The following is a 12407-nucleotide window of genomic DNA, read 5'->3' as shown; positions in this document are numbered from 1 at the left end:
ACAACAACAATTTGTATATCCCATATAAGTTGTATATCCCGTATAAGTTGTATACAACAGACAGAGTATACAACAAGTTGTATTATATATATATATATATATATATATATATAAATAAGATATATGGTTTAATGTCAAAGTCCCCTCTTTTGGGAGGCTAGGACTTTGTAGTGTGGAATTTAATGAACCATGCCCTTGATTCAACTTTGCCAGTGGCAGAGTTCAAACCACCATCCCCTCAGCTTTTGCTGCAAGTAATGACACTCAAACTAGTGTAAAATAAATCTGTGTTCAGGCGTTTCAAGTGTACTTGAATAAAAAAGTGACACTTAAAGTCTTACACAAGAAGGTATTTTCTGCAGCAGTAAAACAAAGTAAATGGATTAAAACCTTTTACTTTGACTAGAAATACAATTACAAGAGGACTCAAGTTGGAAAGTTTTGTAAATTGGCACAGACTGCACCCCTATTATGCCAAATTATGGAACATTTACTGTATACCCATCCCTGATCTTTACTTATTCCTAAAAATATAACTTCTCTTTAGTGGTGTGTGATGAATATCAAATATAAATTTCAAGCATATTTTGTGGCCATGCATTTAGGCTTTATGAAATAACATATGGTTAATGGTGAGTTATATTCAAAACAAGATTCTTTGTGTAAGACATTCTTATATCTTCTATAATAGATAAATTAATATATGACTAGACTTAGTGACTATGAGAAATCAAAATAGTCATGGGAGCTAATTTCCTCCAGGACTATGATGCAATGAGCACCTCTGAGACAGGCATGTTGATCACAGCTGTAAGAAGGGGTCGCAAGGCCTTTCCTTTCACTACAAACACACGCACAATGTCAGCAATTCCCAGCTCTGACACACAGTTGACTAAAGTCTCAACCACATGAATGACACCTGGAACCAGCATTGGAATCTGTGGAAAAGAACAAATGTAGGTCAGTTCATGAATTGTGACATATTATATGATGTTATGATGAAAGACAAGGCAAGTTACAGCAAGAGTGGGATTAACTGGTCCAATCCCCTTATACTATTTTCATTTGGTGAGAAGAATGCCACATGATGGACTAAGTAATGAGCATATACAATTCTTTATCTACCTTTAGTTTTTTCCTATTATATATGGGAGGTAGCCAAGTCAAAAGACATACACCCACTCCCAACTATTCCACTCTCATCCACCACACTTTCCTCCTCATTTTAGTTCCTCGTGGTATAAGGGTCATCCCTGTCTCCCACCTAATGCCCTGGGTCAGAAGCAATGCAGCACGACACAGTACATCCACAGCAAGGCAACTTCACTAAATCAGCAACCCCTCCCTCTCTATCCCCCTCATGTGGAAACTAGTGAGAAATCCATTTCTAATAAACATAAAGAAGTGGACCACACTAAAATATTTTCTTTCCATTCATAAACCAGTGGAGAAATATATCAAACCAGACTTCATTTCACAGTCAAACTTGGAAGTCACCATGGCAAACACCCTGACAGCAAAATAAAACATTTCTATATGGAGGCAGTTAATTGTGACAAACAAGCCTTTGAGAATCAACACCATGTGAGATCGAAACCTTTATTGGTACGACGTTTTGCTTGTTACAGCTTTTTCAAGTACAGGTAATCCTCGTTTTACGCGGGTTCACATTAAAGCGGTGTCCAAAACTAGGGGGTATTCCTCACATTACACAAATTCCTCAGAGTAACGCGAAATCCGGAAAGTTAAAATACGCGGGCTGCGATTTAGTTCCGTAAGGCAGCCGCTAGGTGACGCTAGCTGATTCCAGCCTCCGCATCCCTCTCGCCACCAAGCTCATTGTTTACCAACGCTTCGTTGTGTCAGCATCTCTGTGTTCATCAAATCATCAGTGTTCTTGTTTACCATGGCTCCCAAGCGCCCAGCGACATTTCCAGCCTGTGATGGTAGGCAGAAGAAAGCAAGGAAGACATTGACATTGGAGCAAAAGCTGGAAGTTCTGGACAGGTTAGATAAAGGGCAGAGAAACAATGTGATTGTGGCGGCAATGGGCCTCAGCGAGTCTACGGTGAGGACCATAAAACAAAACTCCACCAAGATTCGTGAAGCTGCCAAATCAGGAACGCCTCTACAAGCTAACAAGTCATCATATTCTCGCCCTATGGAGATAGAAAGGATGGAGAAGATGTTTGCAACTTGGATTGAGCATCAAAATAAGACTCGTGTGCCGGTTAGCTTGGCGCTGATTAAGGTGAAGGCGCTGTCTATTTATGACAGCATTGAAGGGGACAAGAAGCCTTTTTCTGCCAGCAACGGGTGGTTTAATAAATTTCAAAAAAGGCACAGTTTTCATAATTTGAAGTTGGTTGGGGAAGCTTCTTCAGCTGATGCTCGAGCTGCAGCCGAATTCCCAGAAGAGCTCAAGAAAATTATAGAAGACGGGAATTATTCATCAAAGCAAGTGTTCAACATCGACGAAACCGGCCTCTATTGGAAGAAACTACCCAACCGCACCTACATCTCCAAAGAGGAAGCTTCTGCCCCCGGATTCAAGGCATCTAAGGACCGCTTAACGCTGCTGTTGGGGGCCAATGCAGAGGGCGACTACAAACTCAAGCCAGCACTTGTGTATCACTCAGAGAATCCTCGAGCCCTCAAGGTAAGAGTTGTAAAACTAACCTTATTCCATGTTACCATTTTCTATGCAAAAGATTGTGCGAATGAATTTTTTAGACCGTATAAAATCTTACTTTTCTTTTTTTTTTGGCCAGGGTTACGACAAGGCCAAAGAGAGAGTGAAAATGATGGAGGAGAAAGAGGAAGCAGCAGCAGCAGCAGCATCACCAGGACCACAGCGAGCCCTCACAGCTGCCAACTTGTCTGAGTGTATGGACTCGTTGATGCATGCAATGAGGGTCATAGAGGAGAATGATCCTAATGTCGAGAGGAGCAGCACCATCATACGACGTGTGATGGAGAACATGGCTTGCTATAATGCTATGTTAAAAGAAAAACAACAAAAGACAAAACAACAGCCGATCACAAACTTCTTCCGACAACGCACACCAAGTCAGCTAACCAGCGAATCGGAGACAGGCACCGAATCGGAGATGGACGCTCCCGATGACCCTGCCGCCCCTGCCTCACCACAAACATCACACACACACACCGAGTCCGATATAGCGCGCAGTGACACGTCAGGGGGTGAAGCCTAGTTAGGAATCTACAATAGTACACAGCGAGCGGTGAGTGTTGTGTTGTTGTCAGTATGGAAACGTGTGAGAGCAACATCTCAGCTTGCGGGATGGTTTCCTGACCCATGATTTTTTTCATTGTCCAAGGGTAATTTTATTTTCATAAAAGTAAAATAAAAATGAATGTAGAAAAAAACTTGAAAGAAATTTATTCATCCTGCCGCTACAACAACAACAACAGCGTGCAGATCAGCAGAGGGACGCTACTTATCAAGGCGTAAAGGCCAATTAACCCGTGATCCCATATGTGGTGGTAAATCAACAACAACAAGGCAGGTCAGAGGTTATATGCTTAGCTCGTGGCTCAGCTGCAGGAAGGATTATGGTATTGGAAACACTTGTAACAGCAAAGTAGTGAGTTTAATTCCTCACATTACGCGAAATTTACATTACGCGCTGCCTTTTGGAACGCATCTAGCGCGTAAAGTGAGGACTACCTGTACTTGAAAAAGCTGTAACAAGCGAAACGTCGTACCAATAAAGGTTTCGATCTCACACGGTGTTGATTCTCACAGTCTTGTCGGCTTTTGCCTTTGCCTTTGTGTTTCAACAAACAAGCCTCCCTACTTACCTGTATGTAAGAATGCTGTACATTATATACTCGATCATCACAGTGAAGGACAACTGCAAGATTGAGGGAAGGTGTGGAGGTTGAGGTGTTTTGCAGCTCAACTCGAAGCTTGAAGTTCGGACCCAAACCTAAAATCTGTACACAAACGTCAAATGTAACTCTTATGGAATTACACACATGGAACTTGTCATGAATTAGAATAAATTTAACTGCAAACAGAAAAGATAATTCCTACCTGGGCAGATAATTTGAGAGGTTCAAGCTGTGACAATGACACAGGATTGGAAGAGGTCTCTAAAGCCTGCACATAGGCACGGGCTGTATCCAAACGAAGTCGATACAAGTCATGCTGGAATACTCGATGCATTACTGGAAGGAATAAAAAAAGTAATTAAAAGTAAAATATTTTCATATTTCACATCATAGTATAAGTAGAATACATCTCCTTAAGTATAAGTACAAACTCAAGGTACATAGCACTTAGATGGGAGGGGCATTTGAATTTTTTTTTGTGTGTGAAGGAGGATGACTGAGATACAGCACCCGCCACCATCATATAAAATTAAAACACATTTAATCATCTCTCCCATCTTGGTTCCTCTGGGATAAAGGATCATTCCTGTACTCCATCATAATGCTTGGGTCACAGGGAATGAAGCAAGGCACAGCTCTTCTGCAACAGAGCCTGACAGCCAGAGCTGGTTTTCCTTATCTTTTATCATATGGCAACCCCTTACCCAAGGTATATGGTGGTTACTGCCACTTAACCTATTACTCAGGTCTTTCTCTCAAGTTTATTCCATCTACTTCTGCCTTCCACACTATGCAAGTCTTTCCTCGTTCATTCTTTTCACATACCCAAATCAAAGCTTTCTCTGATCCACCCAATCTGACAGCTCACTTCTCATCCCCATTCTCCTCAATTCCACATTACTCATCCTATCCATTCTTGTAACACTTATAATTTTTCTACAACATTCATCTAAAGAAAAAAAAAAAAATTCTGACCCATTCTCTTTGCATCCCTGAAATTCCAAGTTTCTGCTCCATACAGTGCCATGGGTACAAGAATTTTTTGTAGAACATTTTTTTTTCCACTCATCTCCAAATACATATTCCTCATAACACTTTTCATTCCACCAAAGCATTCACTTGCTTCTTTTACTCTATAATTCACCTCCACATCCACATCATTCACTGACACATGTGACCCCCGAACAAAATCTCCACTTCCTCAAACCTCTTACTTTTAATGCTCACATCCAATATCATTATTCCTTGCATATATTATCATCATACTTTTGACCACATTCACTCATAATTCTTGTCATGGATTGCCTTTGTATTTGAGTTGATGTACCAAATCTTGGCCGTGATTTGAACAGGTGTTTCAATCTCCTGGCCAGTGTGATTATTTTGCCTTTTAATGGGTTTCCATTCTTCACTTGGACAAAAAAAAAAAAAAAAGAGGTGATGTGCAAAACTTATTTAATTTACATACTATAAAAATATAAGATTTCGACTTACACTGTAGTTGGGTATGAACAGTGCTAGCAAGGGAGTCAGGGAGAGCCAATGCTCATGTCTCCTTAAATTTATACCATGACTGCACAACACCGGTGCCAAGGACAGGCACTAATGTGTGCCTCCATAAACCTATTCTATCCCTATTTGCCTGGCTTCTCACAATCCTTCTACTTCTTTATTTGTGTGTAAAAAAATACTTACAAATTGTCAATCATTACTGATTTATACTAATGGGAGAACATAAATACATATGCAAGGATACTACTTTGTAGTCATTTTGTTACATGCCCCCTGACCTCTGAAGGGAGAAGGCCTTCTGCAACTAGGGCATTTTTAAAGTACAAACAATTTATATAAAATCTTATTTTCTAATTTAAGATGGCCCATTAATTGGTTGAACCCAATATCAATGGTCATCCCATTTAGGATGACCAGCAATATGGCTCTTGCTAGAATGTAGCTTGTGGTGCCATTATTCACGTCCCCTTTGTGTCATTAAGGCATCATGGAACATGACACTTCTTTCACATAATCTTTGAAACTTTGTCACCAACTATTTCTGTCAGTGTCTTCAACTAGTAACAAAAGGTTTGCTTACTATGTCCCTATTACTTACGTATAGAGTTTTCACGCTCCCTCATGGTCTGGTCAACAAATAGTTTGGTTTTCTTGGGAATATTGAGTTTGAGAGCCTGTACTTGAGATGGTCCTTGGGGTTCCTCTATCTCAAATCTTGCTGTTCGCTTGAGGATTTTCACCAAAAGCCCTCCACCTGTGGGATGGGGAGAGAGAGAGATAAATATAAGAACATATATATATTTCAAAATAATAAATCATTAAGGTTTTGTTTGTAAATGTAAATTATGTAAATCACATATACAGGGGGTCCTTGGTTTACAATGGTCTTGAATTATACCATTTCATGGTTATGATGCAAGTGCTCCTTGTCCCTGTACATTTCTTCTTACTGATTTCTTACCTTTTTCTTTTTAATACAAAGAACTAGTCAGTAGGCACCAGCAGAGGAATATATTTCATACAATAATAAACCAGGCATTGTGTGTCATTTTGTGTATTTACCTAGTTGTATTATACAGGAAGGGGAGCTATGCTTGTGGTGACCCGTTTTTGTACCTCGCAAGATCAACTTTGTTCTTAAATTCTTGTATTGTGTTTGCACACACTATTTTTTCATCCAATTTATTCCATATATCTATCACTCTGTGTGGGAAGCTGTTCTTTTTCAGGTTTCTTTCGTAGTTATCCTTTTTGAGTTTCATTGCATGTCCTCTTGTTTTTCCTCTGTCCCACTTTAATAAGTCCTCTCTATCAAGGCATTCTTTTCCTTTCATAATTCTGTAGATGGTTAGTTGGTCCCCTCATCCTCTTCTTTGTTCCAGGGTCGGCAATTCCAGTTCGCCCAGTCTTTGTTCATATGTCAGGTTTGAAAGTGTTGGGGCCATCTTTGTCATTGCTCTTTGTATTATTTCTAATTTTATTATATTCTTTTTTGTAATGGGTGACCATATCATCGCTGCATATTCCAGTTTTGGCCTTATCAGTGTTTGTAATATTTTCTTAATCATTTCCTTATCCATGTATTTAAAGACCACCTTTATTGATCTCAACAAACTGTATGTTTCTCCGACTATTTTATTTATGTTTATCTGGCGACATGTCTTTGGTGATGATTACTCCTAGGTCCCTTTCAGAATTTACTTTCTTTATTTATTTTCTGTCAATTTTATACTGTCCTGATATTCTATTATTGCTTTTCCCAAATTCAATTATACTGCACTTCTTGATGTTGAATTCTACCTCCCATCTCTTGTTCCACTCTAAGACTTTGTTCAGATCACTCTGTAATGAGTCACAGTCTATTTCAGAGTTTATTCTCTTTAATAACTTTGTGTCATCTGCAAAGCAGTTCATGTAACTTTCAATACCTTCATCCATGTAATTTTAAAATATAGCAAACATTATTGGAGCTAGTACTGATCCCTGTGGGATGCCACTACTCATTTCTTCCCATTTTGAATATTTGTCTCATTTTTCTTCCATGTAGGAAGTCCTCCATCCAATTCAATAGTTTTCCATGTATGCCTCCTATTGTTTCCAGTTTATATAGCAATTTTCTGTGTGATACCTTATCAAATGCCTTTTGTAGGTCCAGGAAGGCACAGTCTGCCCAGTCATCAGTTTCTTGCAATTTATCTATCAATCTTGAATAGAAACAAATCAAATTAGTGGTACATGAGCTTCCCTGTCTGAATTCAAGTTGCCTCTGGTTCAATATATTATTCTCCTCCAGATATTTTGTCCATCTATCTTTGATGATTCTCTCACAAATTTTAACTATTGTACTCATTAGGGACACCAGTCTATAATTTGTTGGGTCTTCCTTACTTCCCCCCTTACATATTGGCACTATATTGGCATTTTTCCAGTCTCGTGGTAGTTTTCCTTCTTTGAGTGAGCATTCAATTATTTTGTATATTTTTCCTGTTAGTTCTTCTATACATTCCTTTAGTATCCAGTTTGCAACTCTCTCCAGACCATGTCACTTGTTAATGTCAAGCTTCAATATTTGATTCCTTATTTCATTCTCAGTAATATTCAATTTCTTCATTGGAGGAAATCTTACTTCAATTCTTTGGTCACAGTTTTGTAGATTTTCTTCCTCTTTGGTGAATATAGATTTGAAATGATTGTTCATAATATCTGCCATTTCTATATCTTCTGTGTATTCTCTGTTACCTTGACATAATTTAAGTATTTCCTGTTTATTTTTTAGTTTGCCATTTACATGTCTATAAAATAATTTGGGTTGATCTTTACATTTGTCTATTATATCTTTTTCATAATTTCTTTTTTCTTCTCTACATATTTTTATATATTCATTTCTTAGTTTGGTGTATATTTTTAATTTCTCAGATTTTTTTCCTTTTTCCATCTTTTCCAGGCTTTATCTCTTCTGTCTTTTGCCTCACTGCACTTTTTATTATACATACATATACCAAAGGCCTTTTCCCCCTTACAAGGGAGGTAGCCAAAAAGGAAAAGGTATAAAAACCATTCCCACCCATTCCATCCCTAAATACACTCCACTCCCCTCCACCCTCTACCCTCCCTCTTATCTTGGCACCTCCTGGATGACAGGTCATCCCTGCACCTTGTCCACTGCCCTGGGTCAGAAGCAGTGTCACAAGACACAGCATATCCACAGCAAGGCTGCTTCATTAAATTGGCACCCCCCCCCCCTCTGTGTCCCCTCATGCAGAAAAGGAGAAGACGGGGAGAAATCCCTTCGGGCTGTGTCAAATTTTTCTCACACATACTACCTCACCCCCCATTCCACCTCATGCATCACATCATCCATATACAACCATTCTCCATTCACCCCTGTCTTCTGTCCTTTCCTGTCCTTCCTCAACAGACATCCCCCTCTTCCCCAAAGCCCCTTTCACCCCATCCATCCATGTCATCCTAGGTCGACCCCTCATGTTCACTCCCTCCACATCTGCCTTCCATACCTCTTTCACTAGTCTTTCTTCACTCATTCTTTCCATGTGTCCAAACCATCCCAATACTCTTTCATCCACCCTATCTACCAACTCCCTTTCCACCCCTGTTCTCCTCTTCACCTCCTCATTTCTCACTCTATCCACCCTAGTAACCTCCATCATACTTCTCAGACACCTCATCTCAAATACATTCAAACTCCTCTCTTCCTCTCTTATGTTCCATGTTTCTGCCCCATACAGTGCTGTTGGCACAATCACTCCTTCATACAATCTCCTCTTAGCCTCCATTCTCAAATGTCTATTCCTCATTACACTTTTTAATCCACATTCTACCTCAACCCCCACTCCACCTTTTCCCGCCACATTTGCACCCAAGTATCTAAAACTATCCACTTCCTCCAGTCGCTCTCCCTTAATGCTCACTTCCAGTCTGCTGCCACTTTCACCCCTTGTACATCTCATCACCTTACTTTTACCCACATTTATCTTCAGCTTTCTTCTTTCACACACTCTCCCAAACTCTGTCACCAACGTCCTCAATCCCTCTTCTGATCCTGCCACAAGCGCAGTGTCGTCCGTAAACAACAGCTGGCTCACCTCCCACTTTTCTCCATTTTCTTTAACCATCTCCAATCCCTGACCCACCACCCTTGCATTTACCTCTTGCACCACCCCATCCATGTATAAGTTGAACAGCCAGGGCAACATAACACATCCCTGACAAAGTCCCACCTTTACCTCGAACCACTCACTCTCTCCATTTCTAATCCTGACACATGCTCTACTACTCTCATAAAAACTCTTGACAGCTCCTAGAAGCTTTCCTCCTATCCCATATATCTGCAAAACCTCCCACAGTGCCTTCCTGTCTACCCTGTCATAAGCCTTTTCCAAATCCATAAAAGCCCAAAAAACATCCTTACCTTTTCCTATAGCTTTCTCACATATCTGTCTTACCACAAAAATCTGATCTACACAACCTCTACCTGTCCTAAATCCACACTGTTCCTCGCCAATTACTCCCTCTGTTCCTCTCCTAATCCTCTCAATCAAGATCCTCCCATAAGCCTTCCCAACTACACTTAACAAGCTAATCCCTCTGAAACTACTACACTCACACTTGTCCCCTTTTCCCTTGTAAAGTGGAACTATACAGGCATTCCTCCAGTCCTCCGGTACTCTACCCTCTCTCCAGCAAACATCAAATAACCTCACCAGCCAGTCCACCATCACTGTACCTCCTTTTTATTATACCAGGATTTTATATATACCCTTTCCTGTTTTTTTGTAGGTACATACTTATCCACTCCTTCATTATAGATTTCCTTCCAAATTGTCCATTACTCTTCCACCTTTGTTTCTTCTTTATTAAATTTTTCTCAATTTGCTTCTTGAAAGAATTTTCTAAGTTTCCCAAAATCTGTTTTGTTATACATTAGTCTTTCTTTTCTGTGTTTTTCGTTAATTTCTATATTTGTTTTTTCATTTAATTCTAGTTCTAGTAGTATGTGATCACTTTTTCCAATTGGTGTCTTGTATTCAATTTTATCCACAATTTCGGGTTCTGATGTGAATGTCAAATCCAACCTGGAGGGTTCATTGTTATTTCTATATCTGGTATTTTCCTTGACCCATTGCGTCAATGTGTAATCCATGGTAATTTCCAATAATATGTTTCCCCAGTGATCTTCTCCACCTTTTACAGTCATTTTTTCCCAACATATTTCTTTCGAGTTAAAATCACCCATAATTACCAGATTTCCTTCTTTCTTTAGTATTTCATTTAGTGTTTTTCTTGTGTCTTCCAGCATTTTGGAGTTTTCGCTTTCATTCCATGCGTGAGTTTTAGGCAGGACATAAATCACTGCATACTTTCTATTTTTCATATCTCTATCCTCAACTCTTATCATAATCAACTCCACATTGTTCTCTCCTTCTATGACTTTTGTCGCATTTAGGCCTTTCTTGGTTAGCAACATGACTCCTCTACCCTGGTTTGTTTCTCTATTTCTGAAACAACAATTATATAATCCTTGGCCTATACTATTTGGTGGTAATGATCCTTTCAATTTTGTCTCCACAATCCCCATTATATCTGCCACTCAATATATGTTCTCTTATTTATGTTATTTCTATTTTATGTTTTTTCTTTTATTATATATATATATTTTTTGTACTTCATTATGGCTCCCATACATAAAGTGGGCTCTTCTGATGGCAATGCATTGAAGAAAAGGATAGAAATCATCATGGAAGGAGCTTACTTAAGCTTGTTCCAACCTATACCGAAAATCAATTTATGACATGATATAAAAACTCAACTCCATCATAACTCAAGGACACCCTGTGTGCATTACAGTATATGATCATTGAAATTTGCTCACTGATGGCACCTTTCATGACAAGAATGAGTGTATTGTCCTCCCGTCCAAACCTATCAAATTTCATAGCAGAAACACTGTCTTCTGTGTGTATCGTATCAACAAGGTGTTTATCACGGTATATGAGAACACGACGATCAGACATAGCCAGGGCTGTAAGACACAAGCCTAGAGTACGTATTTCCATGGATTCCATGCATGTCACTGACGCTGTCAGTGGAACTGTCCACAGCCGCTTGCCCTGGAAACACAACACAATTACTGGAGTTAAGTTTTCTGTACAGATTGTCTCATTTTACAGCTACCTGATTGTTCTCCCATCCTATACAGGGCATTGGCTGCATAAGTTTTATGCAGTCAATATTTTTGGAACTTTGGTGACACCTCTACAGACCAGTCATGCAGTACTTTCTTATGACTGGAGACTAATCTCTACAATGACAATAATGCTCATCACTTTTGACTTCTACTGTCCCTACTTTCTGCTGTCCATCTTAAATTTCTCTTTTACCACCTCCAAGGAAAGAAGCAATGGATATTGCCAATGAAATAAAAAATATACTTACCCTGTTATTGTAGCAATGAAGATTTTTGTCCATTGTTGCAACAATAATACTCTTTTCTTTCCTTAGTAACCCCACAGGTTGTGAGTTGAGCTCAATTGTAGGTTTACCAACTTTGCAGCCCCGCTTCAGCGTGTAAATGTGGCCATTCCGACAGGCCACTACCACCCGGTATTCTACATCATATAACCCTGATACTGATAGGAAAACTGGAACACTTTGGAGACTCATCTGAAAACCAGAACTATCAATACTTCCCTAATAAAAAAAATCCAGCCAAATTTTTATATAAATCCCTAATGTTTTTATGTGAAAACTTAAAAATCTATTTTTTCTATCCTTCATACTTACACTGTTGAGAATGGTGAAGGCTTCAGGATCTAATATGAAAATATTAGCACTTTCTGTTCCCAAGACTAGGCATGAGATAGCATCCTCCTCGGCATGACTCTTTTTCAGAGTGGAAATGCAGGTCACCACAGTCTGTAATGCAAAAGAAACCTCACAACTTCTGAGTCATAGTTAAAAGAAAAAAGGACCAGCTCATCAGCTTGTGATTGACAGAAGTTATATGTAGCCTATCACAC

At 39.3% G+C, this 12407-nt stretch overlaps 1 protein-coding gene across 4 annotated transcripts in view; it reads right to left on the bottom strand.

The window, feature by feature from the left end:
- Positions 1 to 380: 380 nt before the first annotated feature.
- BBS1 (Bardet-Biedl syndrome 1) overlaps positions 381 to 12407 on the bottom strand; it is a 49714-nt gene continuing 37687 nt past the window's right edge. For 3 of the 4 annotated variants that reach the window (XM_076176523.1, XM_076176525.1, XM_076176526.1), the window contains exons 6-12: positions 12172 to 12303; positions 11824 to 12051; positions 11261 to 11498; positions 5969 to 6124; positions 4061 to 4194; positions 3826 to 3960; positions 381 to 938 (exon numbers count right to left, since the gene is read on the bottom strand). In XM_076176523.1, the coding sequence (XP_076032638.1) occupies positions 765 to 938; positions 3826 to 3960; positions 4061 to 4194; positions 5969 to 6124; positions 11261 to 11498; positions 11824 to 12051; positions 12172 to 12303 (1197 nt within the window). In that variant the 3' untranslated portion in view covers positions 381 to 764. The remainder of the gene's footprint in view (positions 939 to 3825; positions 3961 to 4060; positions 4195 to 5968; positions 6125 to 11260; positions 11499 to 11823; positions 12052 to 12171; positions 12304 to 12407) is intronic. The other variant, XM_076176524.1, reaches the window with a different exon arrangement.

The sequence above is a fragment of the Oratosquilla oratoria genome, chromosome 39 (assembly GCF_046742065.1).
Source record: "Oratosquilla oratoria isolate Oo_2021 chromosome 39, ASM4674206v1, whole genome shotgun sequence".
Classification (NCBI taxonomy): domain Eukaryota; kingdom Metazoa; phylum Arthropoda; class Malacostraca; order Stomatopoda; family Squillidae; genus Oratosquilla; species Oratosquilla oratoria.
Note: the sequence above shows the minus strand (reverse complement) of the source record. Positions and strands in the feature narration are given on the sequence as shown.